The 18,111-nt window shown below is 34.9% G+C and overlaps 1 protein-coding gene across 1 annotated transcript; it reads left to right on the forward strand.

Moving 5' to 3' along the window:
* Positions 1-6,730: 6,730 nt before the first annotated feature.
* LOC111512983 (uncharacterized) lies at positions 6,731-17,811 on the forward strand. The gene is made up of 2 exons (XM_023169145.2): positions 6,731-8,015; positions 16,834-17,811. The coding sequence occupies exons 1-2, from the start codon at positions 6,747-6,749 to the stop codon at positions 17,680-17,682; spliced, it is 2,118 nt and encodes a 705-aa protein (XP_023024913.2). The 5' UTR covers positions 6,731-6,746; the 3' UTR covers positions 17,683-17,811.
* Positions 17,812-18,111: the final 300 nt, after the last annotated feature.

An 18,111-nucleotide genomic window follows, 5' to 3' on the forward strand; every position in this document is an offset into this window, starting at 1 on the left:
ATGTGATAAACATAATTGATTAGTGGAAATGAACTGTGACTAATACTTTCATTGAAAACAATAAAATATAACGTTGAATGAGGGAAAAGTAAAATAAATCACATTTCTATGAAACATATATTTTATTTTTTTAAAATACAATAAAACTATAACACTAAAAAAATAAAATGAAACTGAGAGAATCTTTAAAGACGGAACAACAATATCTTGGGAAACTTATTCATTATCAATTTCAATAGAAATGAAATAGCAGATGGAAAAAGTGATGATAATCTACTTTATTCATGTGAAATTGACAAATGGAAAATAAAAATGTGATACTAACTTTCTGAACAGAAGAGAGAGAATTACCCTAACATCAAACTGATATTATTTGCACTCGACGCGCGTTTCGCTAACAGCAATGTTGCCAAACCCTTCTTTGCTCTAATATGGGTTCAGTTTTTATTAGATGGCAACACTCGACGGGTGAAAATTCATTGAATAACGAAAACACGTTTTATAAATTAGTCAAACATCATTTCATATTTTATTTTGTGAAGAAGTTGACTATATTTAATCGTACAATGTCGCTCAAAGGAATAAAAAGTTAAAAATATGTTTGGGTGAATAAATGGAAAAAAATGAGTTTGCGATATTCTTCGTTATATTAACGATAACTTACCCCTATACATATTTTTTATGTAACATCTCATTTCTTCGCAAAGTGTTTTCGTAATTTTCAAATTCAAATTCAAAAATAAATTCAAAATTATACCTCTTCTATTCAAACGACGAACTGATTTTGAATACCTCCTTCTAGTAACTGAATTGGACACATCTTGGTAACAGGACGGCGATAAATATGATTTTGAATCTTGATTTCTACGACCCTCTGCCATCAAAGTTAGACTTCTTGTTTGGGTGGTTTTTCGTGGGGAATCTTTCTTAGTCCATCTTTCACCGATCGTACCATGCGCTCCCATATTTTTTTTATTTCAACTTTTGTAGCATATAATATCTTGCAATAATAATACAATAATTGGTGCAAGTTCACAAGTAAACAAGTAATTGGAACGACGGTATGCATTAATGACACATGTCGGATATACTCCAACGCCCTTCGTGGTATTAGCCAGGGGAGTAGTTGTTTTCTGATAGGTGTCAGTCCATTAACCTACAGTGTAGGTAAATTGAGACTGGCCTGAACGAATTGTTCTTTCAGATAATTTGATTTATAGCCAGTCTTCAAGTGTGCCCACTGACTATATGTGAAGAATGTGAAGAATTAAATAAATGAATAACTATAGGCTCTATAAGGAGGCGGGTGACCTAGGCACTAGTGCCTGTTTTGCCGACCATCCTCTTCTAATGAAGCCAAAAATGTATCAGTACATAGAAAACAACAAAAAAATTGAAAAGATTAATTAAAATAATACTTATAGCAACTTTAGCTATTACAATGGTAAGAACGGAGAAAAAATTAATAAAAAAGGTAAATACAAAAATAATAAAGAAATAATAACAAATATAATTATAGGAATTTCCAGCAATTACAAATATATATATATATATATATATATATATATATATATATATATATATATATATATATATATATATATATATTTGTAATTTGTATATATATATATATATATATATATATATATATATATATATATATATATTTAATGGCAATATGTTATATAGTATTGGTCCATAGTAGAAAAATTATCACTGTGTTAGAAATTTATCAAAGACTCCAACATTCATATCCCAATTTGTGACTGCCCGAGTATTAGACTTTTTCCTTTCGAATGATTCACTCATAAGATAAACAAGTAGTAGACATTGGTATGTGTAGATTTGTCTAACTGTATCATAGTCTTCTTCATTTTCATCAGGTTGGAAAATTTCTCCCTTACCCATTCGTCAGGAGGACGAATGGTTCATAACGTAAGGTGTTTTAGTGGCGACATAAAGATCAATGACCTCTATGCCACTCTGGCCTAGTGTACCCCTTCCTGACTGGGGTATTTGATGAACAAACTGTTCATTTCAACAGACGTCGTGGGGCCTTCACTCAACCGAGCGACGGGGCCTTCTGAATCGAGTGGGGTTATCTATAGTGTAATCTACAGCTTCCCTAACTAATGGATTATCATGAGTTTCCGCTGACTCGAAAACTCTCTGATTCCTCGACTGCAGATGGCTTCATTCCGCACGAACCATGGAGCATTCACCAGCATCCTGAGAAGTTTATTTTGCAACCTTTCCAAAATGAAGAGGTTTGACGGGGCGGTTCGTCCCCAAGCACCTGAAGCATACATGATGACAGGCTTGAGCATTGTTTTGTCTAGTAAAATCTTATTTTTTAGATTGAGTTTTGAATTTCTATTGACTAGAAAAACTTAACGTCTCCCCAATTCTATCGCCTGAGTTTTTTCTGGATTCACTCGGATCTTCCAGTGAAGGTACCAGCGCTCGAGGTCGTCCAATGAGTATTGCATGTAGACGACCGCCAACACCAGATTCATGGAAGAAGCGAGGAGAGCCGTATGATCGGCATAAAGGGAAACCATCACGTGATCGAACCTCGAAAGGTCTCTGACGTAAAGGATGTACAGTAGTGGAGACAGCACAACTCCCTGAGGCACTCCAGCTTCGATTTCCTTGACGGGAGACAGGTTTCCTTCAACTCGGATCTGAAATGTTCTGCCTTTCAGAAAGAACCTAATCCACCGGACCAGACTTCGAGGCAGATCGAAATCGAGCATTTTGTGTAGCAGGCCTTCGTGCTAGACTCGGTCAAAGGCTTTCGAAATATCCAGGAGGACGAGATGGACTGTCTTCCTGTTGTTCAGCTCTGAGATGGAATTCGAGATGGAATTCGACCAGTCTCAGGGCCTGCAGCTCGGTGGAGTGTGTCCTCCTGAAGTCGAATTGTTCGTCAGGCTGAACATTTCGGTCTTCAACTTCTTCTGTTAGCCTTTGCAGCACAACACGTTCAGCCAACTTAGCCGTTGAGCAAAGTAGACTAATCTTACGATGATTCTAGGGTGCATTTCTTTATGTGCATTTCTTTAATGACCCCTCCCTTTTATTTTTTTAACGGGCAAACTCAAAAAACTGAAATTTAGGGTAATAAAATGAATGCATGAATACTTTATTTTGAAGTGAAATTGACTGATGAAACTATCAAGATGGCGACTAGAAAAAAAAATTAAATAGAAAGGGGGGTCTTGTGACACTTCCTTTGAAGCTCTTGACAAATGCCTCACAATCCTAGAATATATTGTCAATATATTCAACTACTACAAAATGGCGGAACTTTTAATAATTGCCTGAATACATTGACATTCAACTACATAGTATAAGGTAATTAGCTTGAGGTCAGTTCAGAAGATTCTCGAAATGGTTGCCTTGAACTTCTTGGCATATGAACAGCCTATCCGATATTTCACGCCGAACATTTTCGAACACAGTAACGTATTCTCTGCCGTATATCCAATATTGAAGCAGGTTCAGGTTTGTACACCTTTTGCTTCGAATAGCCCCATTAAAAAAAGTCCAGAGATGTCAAATCTGGCGAGCGGGCTAGCCATTCTGTAGGACTTCGACGGCCAATCCAATGACCGGAAAAAGTAGTATCCAAATAGTTTCCTACTTGTCTGGAGTAATGTGGTGGTGCTCCATCTTGTTGGAATACAATATCCATATCGAATTAATTACTATTCGCTTCGACGATTTCAGTGATAAGAGGGTTAACAGTAGTTTCCAGAATTTTCAAATACAGTTCGCCTGTTGAGTTTTGATCAATAAATAGAGGCCCTACAATATGGTTTCCCAATATTCCTGCTCAAACATTAATTTTTTCTGGATTTTGGGTATTTGCCTAATTTTTCTGAGTATGATTTTAAAAGAGTGTTTTGGATAGGTAATATGATCGTTCCATCTATTTTGCTGATCAATCATGACATTAATTGTTGCAGTTATCTGGAGTGTAGGGCAAATGCAGTCGGCGTCGTTGTTATACAGGGATTATGTATTTTAATATTAATTTTGGGTTGGTCTGTGATAGTCGGGGAGAATGTGATATATTTGGTTTTGTCGATATTTAAGCTATGTAGATTGAAATCCTACCAAATTTTGACTTTTTGCAAATTTGTCTCTGTTTTTGTGTGCACTTCTTCCCAACTTTTTCCAGTAATGACAAAAGCTGTATTATCGGCATAGCAGTTCAATTTACCTTCCAGATTACGTATTCTGTGAATACTATTCAAATATATCAAAAAAAATATTGACCCGAGTACAGTTCCTTGGGAAACTCCTATCTTGACTGTTGACTTAGAACTCAATTCATTTTCAATTTTAGTTCTTTGTGTACTCTTTGACAGATGATCTTTGATCATCTTTGATTAATCTGCTATAAGAAACCGTGTCGAAGGCCTTTGCAAGATCAAGAAATACTGCTGAGCATTTATCTGTTTTATCCAATGCCCCAACTACTAGATTGTGTAGAGTCAATACATCCCCAGTACTGCAGTTTTTAATAATACTTGATTTATTTTCAGTGAGAACTTGTTTTTTTTTTTATAAAAATACTACTAAGCGATTCTTCACAGCTCGTTCAAATAATTATATATCCCTAAACTTTGCTGAAAATGTGTATATGGCAGCTATCTTGTATTTGGATATTTTGATTTCTTCTAGCTTGAGTCCTTTAGGTTGAAGTGAATATTGAAGTTGGAGTGACGTAATTTTATTTTCTTTTTCCTTTCAGCAAACCTATTCTTCGATACTAATCTTGGGCGGTCGTCATATTGGATTCAGAGTGCCGTCATTTTATATTTCCTATTATTTTCAGTAAATCCTTTCATCTGATACCCATATCAGAGGTGCATAAAATAACTATTCCAACATCTTGGGCGGTTCGTCACATTGGATTTCGTGTGACGTCATATTATTTTTCGTATTCTTCTCAGCAAATGATTTTATCTGTTACCTATTACATGGGTGTACATAAAAAACTAGTCCGTCATCATGGGTCGCCCGCCATTTTGGATTTGGAGCTACGATTTTATTTTTCTTATTCTTATGCACTCATTTAATATCCATATCATAGCAGCACAAAAAAATAGTCCACCATTTTTGGGAGTACACATATTTCATTCAGTCCACATATTTTATGTTTCGTATTTTTTTCAGCAAAAAAAACATATTTCAGTTGATACCCATATCATGAAAGTAAATAAGAAATTAGTAGTTCATGATGGTCGGTAGCCGGGCGGTTTGATGCGGGTGTTTGTTCACTCCGATGTGTGAGTCGATGGTTCAAGCCTCAGGTTGAACGCTCGATTTTCACTTGCTATCGTCCAACCCCTGTTAGGAATCACACGTTGAAAGGTAAGACCTCGTTAGTCCTTAGCTCCCACAAGTTTCGACTTCTGAGGGTTGTCGTTCGTAGGGGTGCCATAACTGGTTAATGGAAAAACATAAACATAACAGGAGACGTTCAGGACAGATATTCAACGCGATGAGCCACCCAGGCACATCGCAAAGGCAAAAACCTATCATGAAGAAACGTTAGTTATTGTATGGTGGTCAGCGGATGGTATGATCCACTAAAACTTTCCGAAACCGGGCCAAACCATCCCAGCAAAGTCTCATTGTGACGAAATCGACGCACGTTCCACGAATTACGTTATAAAATTAACCAAATTGAACCTCGGAGTTCTGCCTCACCCACCATACTCTCCAGACCTCTAACCAATCGACTACCACCTTTTTGAGCTCTTCGATAACTTTTTCACCGGAAGAACCATTGACAATAAGAACCTGGCAAAAAACAGCCTTCGTCGACATCATCATAATCCGAGCACACGCTGTTTATGCTGATGCAATCAATGACTTGTGATACGTTGGCAAAAGTGCACTGATCCAAATGGCGCTCATTTCGATTAAATTGAATAAGTATTCACTGAGATATTATACTTCAAAGTAGACTCATTAAAACGGACAAAACTTTCGAAATAACCTACTACATATATTTCTCTGGTTTCTAGGCTCAATTCTCACATAAAAGACTGAAAAATGGGCTATTTGACATGGGACCTTTCCGCTATTCATAGGTTAAATTTTTGTTCTGATGTTGGAAAAGTGTTTTCAGTAGATTCATTTCACGCCAGAAATTCCATTTATACCTATCAAACTATTTTTTTGAACACAATCAAACAGAATAGCACCCTCATCGATAGAAATTGTCTTTATAGTAATTTACATCACTATACTGTAAGATATCAATATTCGTTAGTTCAGTTGGCAACATTTGACAATTGGCAACATTGTATCAATATTGTACTTCTATTCGTTCACCCCTCTCCCGGTTGTTGACATTCGACCAGTGCAGTTGGTCTTGATTAAATGATATACTATAAGAGCTATATCGTCTTTTATTCTCGATCAGCGAATAAACAAAAATATATAATCCCAAAGACGTTACAATACTACTACCTGTAGTGTGAATCCGGTGTACAGCCGGGAATCTAAGATTAACCTACGCGCCATCTATAACTGAAATCAAAAAGTAACTGAGCAATAGAATTCAATTCCTAGGTATTATTATTTGCAAGTTAATAAATGAGACATGCGTCAATAATACAATGTACTTGTATTATTTTTATTTTACAGGTGAGCAGCCCAAATGCACTAATTTGTATTGGGCAAAACATTGATGATAACTGTCATATTTACATGACAGTACTCTAATGTCAAATAATTTATTAGCGTCAAGCTCGCGTTGTATCATCTCCATCAGAAGTATAAGTTTCAGAATGGAGGGTTATTCGATTTTCAATGAACAAAATCTAATTTTGAATAACACGAATACTCTTTTCGACAATAAAATCGAGGCCCTAGTTAAAGTTTGGAAAACAATTGCGGAAATAGATTTAGTCAAATGTGAGTTGAAGCGTGTGATTCACGTGGTGGATTGGGCCATACTGCATACTCTTAATAGTGTCCTAATTGCAGAGTGGAATTACTACAAACTCAATCATGGCGATGGAATACAAAACGTGATAAAGAACGCGCAAAGAAAAGTGGTAGAATTCAATTCAAATTTCAACAGCCGCTTCGAAAGGTTGATATACGTAGTGAAGGTACCTTGGACACATTCAATTCTGATGAATTTAATGAAAACTAAAGACGCCAGAATAAGCTCCGAAGAAATCGAGTTTTTCCATTTCGAGCAGACGTATTTAATTTCTCTCAGATTGAAGATTCTATGTGAGTCGAGATGTCAAGATTTTGCTCTTAATCTAGTGACAGCTTTCATGACGTGCTACAGTTCTCTGGAAAATGCAAGTTTATACCTCAACGCCAGCATAGATCAGTTTTGGTATATGTTTGATGTTCACGTAGCTCTGTTGTATCAAGTCAGACATCGAAAAGCTGTGCGAGAATTGCTTGGGCAGTTGAACCTAGAGGAAGGCCTATCGTTGGTGAAACGTTTCTACAATAAAAAGATTCATATGATGAAACTTTGGAAGAACTGCAGGAAGATCGCAATTTCAGCAACGCAACTATTCTTAACGCGTGCAGTTAACGAAAACGATGAAACTCTCACCAGATATTTGGAAACTTACATTGGCATGTGCAGTACCGAAAACCTTCTACGCGATTTGTGTGTTAACATAGAGTACATAAGCTTTATATTGAACCCGGCTGTGATTTACGCTTGCTGCGAGGTTCTTCAAAGAAAATTGGACTCGCAACTAAAAGCCTTCATTGTTGAGATGTACATCAAAGGTCTTACTGCAGATATGAATGAACTCGAACATCAGAAACTCATTGGAGATAATGAAAAAGTTGTGTTGATAACTAGTAGGTTGGCGAATGCTCTATGTAAATTGGCACAGGTATTCGACGAAAACGTGGAGGTGGCAAAAGAATGTATTTTAACTGCCTTCAGTTTGGAACCCACTGAAGAACGTTTACTTTCGATCGAATCTATGGCAGAGAAAAGTGGCTTTCAGGTAAGAAAAAAAAATGTTGTTGATCTGATTTTTTAAGTATTCAATAATTTGATGAAGTCAAAAGACGTACTTGAATTTAGAAATATCCACGTACACTCCATATGGATAATGTCCTTCGGTCGATTCTCTAAAAATGTTGATACTTTATCAATTTTCAATCTTTTGATCAAAAGACGTCACGGATATAAAAAAATACTCGTATGTATTGTTTCCTAGATATGGAGTAACAAGGTTTCAATCCAATATAAACTACCCATGTCGCAGTAGAATATAGAAGTAGAGTTCTGATCTTGGACATATCTCTTTCATATATCTCATATATTTTCATAAATAATATACAAATTGAATCAATGATATTTCTATGTAATGGAAAATCGTATAAATTGGTGATTTTGTGGACATTATTCTGAAAATCAATTACTCGCTCAACTATGACCAGTTAAAGCCTCAAAACCTGAAAATCATCGTATCTATTGTTTTATACAAAGGGGTTCAAAAATCTGTTTTGTTGTGAAAATATTTGGAGAATTTAGCTTTCTCAACATCTGTTGATTTGATTTTTTGAATACTAGGTGGATCAAAACTCAAAAACATTTTTCCTTAATTTTTCAAGTGGAACACTTCATACTAATAGTGTGAAAATATTTCATTTCCATTATAAGACTTCTCCAGCGAAACTTTGATTACCACTTTTTGATGCACTTTTCTCATGGCCAACGATGTCCTTTTGGAAAAAAAAAACTTCCTATAATAATAGTTCAGGAGACTTCATCTTCATTACGAGACATTCAATGAGCGACAAATGTGGTCGTTACTTGTAAAAATATTGAGTAATGATTCATTTAAGGAGAATATTCTGAATAAGAATGTCATTAACTACCATAATGAGAAACAACCTGAGAAACCATCCAAAAATGATTATTTATTTTTTCATTGGAATTCAAATAGCTTGAATTATTCGAGTAACACTTTATTGTGAGATTTTCACTAGACAGTTTACAAAACGTGTTTTGCTATATAATAACTTCGTCGAGTTTTACATACTTAAATAAATAGTTTGAAAATTGGGTGGTTAAAACAAACAAAAAACTGCCATCTAACGAAGGAATTCGAAACCAAAAGTTTGGTATTCAAGTCTTGTGTGTCAACTACTCCATAAAGATGTGTATGAATGTTTTTGACATAAAACAATTTTTTTCATCACATTACAATTTTTTTACGTGACATACTCGTTTTCATTTTCCGAGTCTATGTTGTCATTTTTGTTTTTCGTTACAATCTATATGAAGTGTCACATCAGTTATTACGTTTGACGTTTGAGAATGGTTTTAGAAACAGGCAAATTCTTGCAATAAAAATCAATTGAAACAACTGAGAAATTGTGATTGTATTCATCAGTGATTCGAAGATGTGAATTATGGGATCATTACTTTTTATTGTCACATAATTGATGCTTATTTCAAGAATCGTAGAAAAATACTGTAATTGAATACAAATGAACGCTTATTAAATATTATTATGAAACCTCTCAGCAAAATAATCTAGAGCTTACATCGTCAAAAGAGATCATTATTCGGCATTGATAGTACCGAACTATTTCTTTATCACGTCAGAAATTTTCTTATAGAATTTCAGCTGGATAGATAGACAGTTTCTTATGAAATGTCAACTTGAAATGTAAAGATAGGCATACAAATTCATTTTCAAAGAATGAGTAAAAAATGAATTCAAACTTTGTGTCTCAGAATATCTTTGTCGAACTTGAGAGTGAAAAAATAGTTCAAGCAAAATCTTTTCCGGTAGAAACTTTTTCGACAAAATCAGAAATTTGTTTTTATATACTATTCATGATATAACTATCGAACAAAACTTCCTATTTTCAGAGTAGGAATCACATGTACCTAACAAAATATACGACTTTTGTATAATTTTCGTCTTTCCATGATAACATATTGCTTTGTTTTGAATTTTTGTATTTCAACGTTTATGATTCAAGTATATAATTTCCATATATAGTACTGCAGTTTTTTTCCCATACACCAAATCGTTATTTTTAACACCTCGACACGTGTTTCGATCACCAAGTGATCATCTTCACAGAGGAAGATCATCAGTTTTAATCTTCCTCTTTGAAGATGATCACTTGGTGATCGAAACACGTGTCGAAGTGTTGAAAATAACGATTTGTTGTAGGAAAAAAAACTCCAGTAATATTCATTACTACACCAAAGGTTCCAAACAGTGCATCGTATATATATATATATATATATATATAGAGGTTGAAGGTTAGCACGACTGGCTAAGTTAAGAAATAGCACGGGGATTGAAACGGGTGTGCAGTCGGAGACAGAGAAAAATGAGAACTCTTTTTTCTGTTCAAGCTTTCGAGACTTTATTGACTCTTCTTCAGGAACTCTAGATGATAAGATGAAAATTAACAATTGTCAAAATTTGTTGTACTTTACTTACGAAAGTTGAGGTTATGTATATGAAGCAAGCATGGGAAGAATTATTTTCTTCAAACACTATGAAACTGTGATGATTTATGAAACACTCATGATACTGGATAACAGGTTAAAATTGAGAACATTATAATAAAATGTGGATGGCACTAATAACATTAGATTGTTGTAAAATAAAATTTTTTGAATTTTTTTGTATACATCTTGTGAAAGGAACATGTCCAAGTCAACTGTCAATTGTCTTGTCAAAAATTATTGGAAAAGGAGAAAAAATCCATGTCTGTGGTATGGAATGCAAAAGTGACTGAGTTTATCATCAGACAGGAATAAAGTGCTAATTGAAAATTGTGATGAATTTTTAAAAATAAATTGAATAGAATTTTGTTTTGGTTAACATCTTGGAGGAATGAACAGTTGTCTTGTCATTTACAGCAAATATTGAAAATTGATAGATGAATGGTTGAATGTGAATTTATTTTTTGATTGAGTTAAAAGAGGGTTTATTGACTGATATTTCCAATCATTATGATGTGTAGATTGACTTTTATTGTATTGGATTGGTAGCAGGATGGTTGGTGCGTTTGTTTTGATTGTCTAAGTGAAGTAGGTAAGTATAGATTATACTAAGTCCTTCTATGTCTCTTCTAGAATTCATACTGAGAGGATTTTTGAAAATGTTTGTCATTTCTAGGAACATTCTTTTGTGTACGTTGTTGGATTGGTCTAATATTTTGACATTGTCATATGCAATTTTATGGTCATGGTTGATGGAATGTTGTGCTAAAGTGCAGCTATTTTTGTTGTTTTTTATATCACTTTTGTGGGCTGTGATTCTATCTTTGAGGAGTCTGCCAGTTTGGCCTATGTATATTTGGTTGCATTTTGCACAAGGAATTCCATAAACTATGCCTGAGTTGTGTAGAGTTGGAGTTTTGTCTTTTAATTTAGAAAAAATGTTTTTTACTATCACTGTATTTTTTAATGAAATTGTAATGTTTTGGAAAGGTTTGAAAATTTTTTTAATTTTATACGATAATCCTTGGATGTGAGGAATGGAGAAATATTTGGAAGTCACAGCATTGTGTATGGGAAGGGGAGCATCAACCCTACTGGGTTCAGTAAGAGTGGTGGAACGACTGAAGATTAAACTGTTGATTAATTTGGGTGGATATCCACTTGCGATGAATAAGTTTGTAAGTTTTTTAAGATTCTGGTTCCGAAGGGTGGAGTGGCTTGTGAGGATCACTCTGTTTTTCATTCCTAAGACCAGATTGATTTTTTGTTTGTTGTCGTGAAATGATTGGTAATGCAGAAACCTACCTGAAGCGCCAGGTTTGGTGTACCAAGTCGTGATCAACGTGTTGTCTTGTTTCCTCATGAGTTTTGTATCGAGAAATGGAACACTGAAGTTCTCATCCTCATTTTCGATGGTAAATTGGAGATGTGGGTCATAGTTATTGAAAATTCGGAGGACCTCTTCGATTCCATCATTCGGAACACTGAGTATTATGTCATCGACATATTTTTTTTAAAAACGGTATTTGAAATTGTATGATATTTAAACATGAATTGACTAAGTCAGCCCAGTACGTGATGGATGACTTAGTCAATTCATGTTTAAATATCATACAATTTCAAATACCGTTTTTAAAAAAATATGTCGATGACATAATACTCAGTGTTCCGAATGATGGAATCGAAGAGGTCCTCCGAATTTTCAATAACTATGACCCACATCTCCAATTTACCATCGAAAATGAGGATGAGAACTTCAGTGTTCCATTTCTCGATACAAAACTCATGAGGAAACAAGACAACACGTTGATCACGACTTGGTACACCAAACCTGGCGCTTCAGGTAGGTTTCTGCATTACCAATCATTTCACGACAACAAACAAAAAATCAATCTGGTCTTAGGAATGAAAAACAGAGTGATCCTCACAAGCCACTCCACCCTTCGGAACCAGAATCTTAAAAAACTTACAAACTTATTCATCGCAAGTGGATATCCACCCAAATTAATCAACAGTTTAATCTTCAGTCGTTCCACCACTCTTACTGAACCCAGTAGGGTTGATGCTCCCCTTCCCATACACAATGCTGTGACTTCCAAATATTTCTCCATTCCTCACATCCAAGGATTATCGTATAAAATTAAAAAAATTTTCAAACCTTTCCAAAACATTACAATTTCATTAAAAAATACAGTGATAGTAAAAAACATTTTTTCTAAATTAAAAGACAAAACTCCAACTCTACACAACTCAGGCATAGTTTATGGAATTCCTTGTGCAGAATGCAACCAAATATACATAGGCCAAACTGGCAGACTCCTCAAAGATAGAATCACAGCCCACAAAAGTGATATAAAAAACAACAAAAATAGCTGCACTTTAGCACAACATTCCATCAACCATGACCATAAAATTGCATATGACAATGTCAAAATATTAGACCAATCCAACAACGTACACAAAAGAATGTTCCTAGAAATGACAAACATTTTCAAAAATCCTCTCAGTATGAATTCTAGAAGAGACATAGAAGGACTTAGTATAATCTATACTTACCTACTTCACTTAGACAATCAAAACAAACGCACCAACCATCCTGCTACCAATCCAATACAATAAAAGTCAATCTACACATCATAATGATTGGAAATATCAGTCAATAAACCCTCTTTTAACTCAATCAAAAAATAAATTCACATTCAACCATTCATCTATCAATTTTCAATATTTGCTGTAAATGACAAGACAACTGTTCATTCCTCCAAGATGTTAACCAAAACAAAATTCTATTCAATTTATTTTTAAAAATTCATCACAATTTTCAATTAGCACTTTATTCCTGTCTGATGATAAACTCAGTCACTTTTGCATTCCATACCACAGACATGGATTTTTTCTCCTTTTCCAATAATTTTTGACAAGACAATTGACAGTTGACTTGGACATGTTCCTTTCAAAAGATGTATACAAAAAAATTCAAAAAATTTTATTTTACAACAATCTAATGTTATTAGTGCCATCCACATTTTATTATAATGTTCTCAATTTTAACCTGTTATCCAGTATCATGAGTGTTTCATAAATCATCACAGTTTCATAGTGTTTGAAGAAAATAATTCTTCCCATGCTTGCTTCATATACATAACCTCAACTTTCGTAAGTAAAGTACAACAAATTTTGACAATTGTTAATTTTCATCTTATCATCTAGAGTTCCTGAAGAAGAGTCAATAAAGTCTCGAAAGCTTGAACAGAAAAAAGAGTTCTCATTTTTCTCTGTCTCCGACTGCACACCCGTTTCAATCCCCGTGCTATTTTTATATATATATATATATATATATATATATATATATATATATATATATATTTTTATATATAATTTCTGTTAACATTCAATTTCTTGATTGAGTTTGACTTCAGTTCTGTTTTAATTTCATCCAAATATTTTTATCTCATATTTTTTATTTATGTGTTCTCAGTTTCGAAAACTGTCAGACAATGAAAATGTTACACAAACGTTAAAATACTAATTCAGTGAAAAAGTACACATTTTCACACCAAATATTTTCCATTTCATATTTGAAACAAAGTGACCTCTCAGTTTTTTATTGTTAATGTTGAAGTGTTGTGTGAAAAGTTGTGGCACGAGCAAATATGACTGCTGTGTGGCAGATATATTTGTTCAAGTTTGATCAACATATTTCAGAACTCAATAGATAATTATGGCAGCAAAAATGTATATCGACAGTCATAGTGAGCAATATTAATTGCAGGTACATTATTTTGAATTTTCACTGACTTTCTTTCTTCAGAAATAGCTGTTCCATTAGTAGATGCTGTTTCGTTTTCAACAGATTTCAAAATTTTATTTGCCGATGAAATTTTTCTTGGCAGATCGGCATCGATATATCCCTCTGCTGTTATGGTCGATTTCCACCCAACGTGTCGCTTGAGACGTATTACACTACTCTGTTCAATAAATGAGGTGAATTTTCATTTTTATCAAAAAATATTCCATTTATTCCGATATAATTCACTTGTGACAGTGTTTATTCCATTCCTCAAGCAGTTCTGATATGCACTTTTTGGTATGTCCTTGAATTCTCTCAGCGATTTGGTTTTTATCGCCTCAATTATCGTAAAACGCCGTCTTTTCATAGATCTATTCAATCTTGGAGCCAAAAAAAGTCTCACGTTGGCAAATCTGATGGATACGGTGGTGAATATGGTGAATTACGAATAAGCAATGTTGAATGAGCAGATGCATTATGGTGATACAAAAGCCATGAGTTATTTTTTCACAATACAGGATGTTGCTTTCGCATTGCCTCTCGCAAGAGACGCATAACTTCGAAATGATACTCATTATTTACGGTACGACTATGTGTTAAGAACTCTTGATGTACTACGCCATGGTAATAGAAGAGCAAAATCTTGACATTTGATCGAACTTGGCATGCTTTTTTTTAGTTATGGCTCTTCTGGGCTCTTCAATTGGGACGATTGGGCGAGCGCAGTCTTTGACATCTTCTCGACCTTCTGTGGAAAGCTTGACTCACTTGTAAAAGTTTTTCTGACTCAGAATACAGTCACCATATGTCACTATCAACATTTCAAGTACTTAATTCAGTTTTTCACACAAAATTTGATGCAAATCCTTTGAAATAAAAATCCGTAATCGAATGAACGTAGTCGGCGAAATTTGAAAATTCACTTTATTTTTTCAACAGTCCCCGAAATTTACAATTTTTTTTTGGTGCCATCGGCATCGACTACGTTGGTCATTAGCCTCGTGCCCTGGGTAGGCAAAGTTAATAACCCCTGAGCCTTGAACAAACAACGTGTTACCTCAGGGCTAGTACTAGAGTGCCACCAAGATTTAGCCAAAGCCTCGGTAGGAAATAACATTATCCTAAGGTGGGTTAAAAGGCACGACAGGAGTAAAGGTAGTCACCAAGGAAGCGGCTGAACTAAAAATTTTAGGAAACGTATTAAAAAAACACTCTATTGTGAGATTTTCACTAAAGGATTTTACAAAAACGCAACACGTGTTTCGCCATACAATGGCTTCTTGGGGCGTGTCTTCACTAACTAAGTTACTAACTGTCTTCACTAACTAAGTTACTAACTAAGTTGGTAAAGACACGCCCGAAAAAGACATTTTATGGCAAAACACGTCTTGGGTTTTCGTAAAATCCTTTGGTGAAAATCTCACAATATAGTATTTTTTGAATACGTTTGTTATGGATTTTCATCAAATATCGGCCAATTCCATCATATATCTTAAGAATTTCAGGACTCGATAACACCTTCGGCCTGATGACTTCGACAATTGCGGAACTAGCCAAACGTCACACCCATGCTCAATCCCTAAAGAGATGGGATGGAATCAAAGGATGCAGTCTTGCCAAGATCACCCTGGGTGATCCTGGGAAGCTTGCGCCGAAGAAATATCTGGCGATGACCAGGAAAAACTTACGCTTAACAGTAGGATTTCTGACTGGCCACTGTTAACTAAGGAAACACCTCCAAATTATGGGGCTAGTGGACACACCTCTATGCTGGACATGTGAACAAGAAGATGAAACTGTCAGACATGTTTTATGTTTCCTACTCTACAGAACTCCTTGAGCCATCTAGTGAGCATCATGGCTATTCTCAGTCTGTCAGCCATGTAACGTTGTAGAATCATCTCAATTTCAACTAGATAAATTTTCTCGAGAAAAATATCTGGTTTGGTTTGGATCGAACTCACGACCTTCCGGTCGTGAGTCGGGCGCACTACCACTGCCCCAATTCACCGTTTATGTCACTATTGTGGCGGATGATCGTTGAAAACACTTATTTGTTTTTAGTTTTTTGTATCTGTCAATTTTGAAAATTGAGCATTTTGCTGTGTTATGTTACTGAATTTGTTAATTCCAATACGTAGATCTGTACCTTTCCGTTTCTGGTCGAAGTTAGTCATATTTTTCAATACTTCGTGAAAATTTTGGTGAAAGTTTTTTATTTTTATTATATTTGCTAAAACAGCCGAGCCCATGTCCTGAAAATCACAGATTTTCAAAATTTTTTAGCTCATTTCATTCGCATGCTCCTATGTTATTGCCAATAGTAGGTACAGTCTACGAAAAAACAGGTCGAAAAAATAATTGTCAATAATTTTACAAAGTTAGAAGATACAAATCAGGAACACATGTGACATAAGAGTGTAGAAATGGTAGTGTGGAATAATATTCAGTTTAGTGCATGTGTATGAAATTTACAACTTTTTACTTCTAGAAGTAGTAGGTACGGACTATGATCGTACAAAAAAGTATTAAAACATTCATATATTTTCAGATATGCCATTCCAAACAGGATTGGAAGTGTCCCCTACATCCTCCTGTACTACCAACAGATGAGCTCACGTGGAAGTGTGCCACATGCAATGACTGGAGGTGCAAACCTCAATTGGAAGTACCTCTCAAAATGAACATAACCTTAAACGAGGCAGTTCACAATTCAATCTTAGGAATACCTGGAGCTCTCTGTGATGATCTCATCGTCTGCATATCAAACCCAAGATATCAGATACTGAAGTGGTGTCTACCCTGGGACGTCTTACATAGACTATGTATAATGTATCTAAAGGATCCTGAAGCGACAAAGAACTTAGTAACGGACTTGAAATATCTCGACATTGACTACTCCATATTCCAAGGCATCAAGAAGGAACCCCTGGATGAGTATGCAGGAATAGAAAAAGGTTATGAACGGTATTTGGATACAAATTTCCTACCAGTGGAACACTTGGAGCCTCAAAGAGTGGTGCCTGATAAAATTTCTGACAATTTTGTCGATGGTAGAGATTACGACTGTTTGAATAATTATTTACATCATCAAAAAACGTCAGTTAAGTGTAAAAATGCCTCGTCAAAATTGTTGCCAATACCTGAGCCTCGGAGTATTCTCAAAAAAAATGTCCTTTACAGTGGTGCTTCCTCGGTAATTTTGAGAAACATTGCCGAAGGGAAGATTCAGAAGAAAAAGAATTATCAGCGGAAAAGCGTTGTCGTGGAGACAACTAAAAGGTCTCCTGAGCAGCCTGCACCGACTGATACCGAAAAAATAAAGATGAGGATTTTGAGAAATTCTCAATCCATAGTTTTGGATAAGACAAAAGTTGAAGAATGTTTCAAAAAGAAATGAAGCTAGTTGATAAGCTCATCCAATTTCTTTAATTAATCATTGAGGTTACCTCACCAGTATTATTTGTTGAGTTATATGTAATTGAAGTACAGGTAGTGATTTTTTTCAATTAAACGAAAACATGTAAGACATTTTTCTTCTAAATTCACCGACACAAAAACCAATTTGCTTTGAAACGGGTATAACTAGATTGTGGCGATCTATTGTCACTGTATATCGTTCAATCCCTGTTGAGAATCGCACATTAAACTCTAGGACCTTGTTAATTTTCAAAATCGTACATATTTCGAATTCTAAGCGTTGTCATTTGTGAAGAGAGTGGTTGACAGATTTTGTCAATATAAAATAGAAACTACAGTTGATACTGCCCACATACCACTATAATATAATTTTTTTTTTATAATAATAATGTATTTGTTCTCACATGTA

The sequence above is a fragment of the Leptinotarsa decemlineata genome, unplaced genomic scaffold (assembly GCF_025532065.1).
Source record: "Leptinotarsa decemlineata unplaced genomic scaffold, Ldec_3_MD MMD2_tig00000505_RagTag_RagTag, whole genome shotgun sequence".
NCBI lineage: Eukaryota > Metazoa > Arthropoda > Insecta > Coleoptera > Chrysomelidae > Leptinotarsa > Leptinotarsa decemlineata.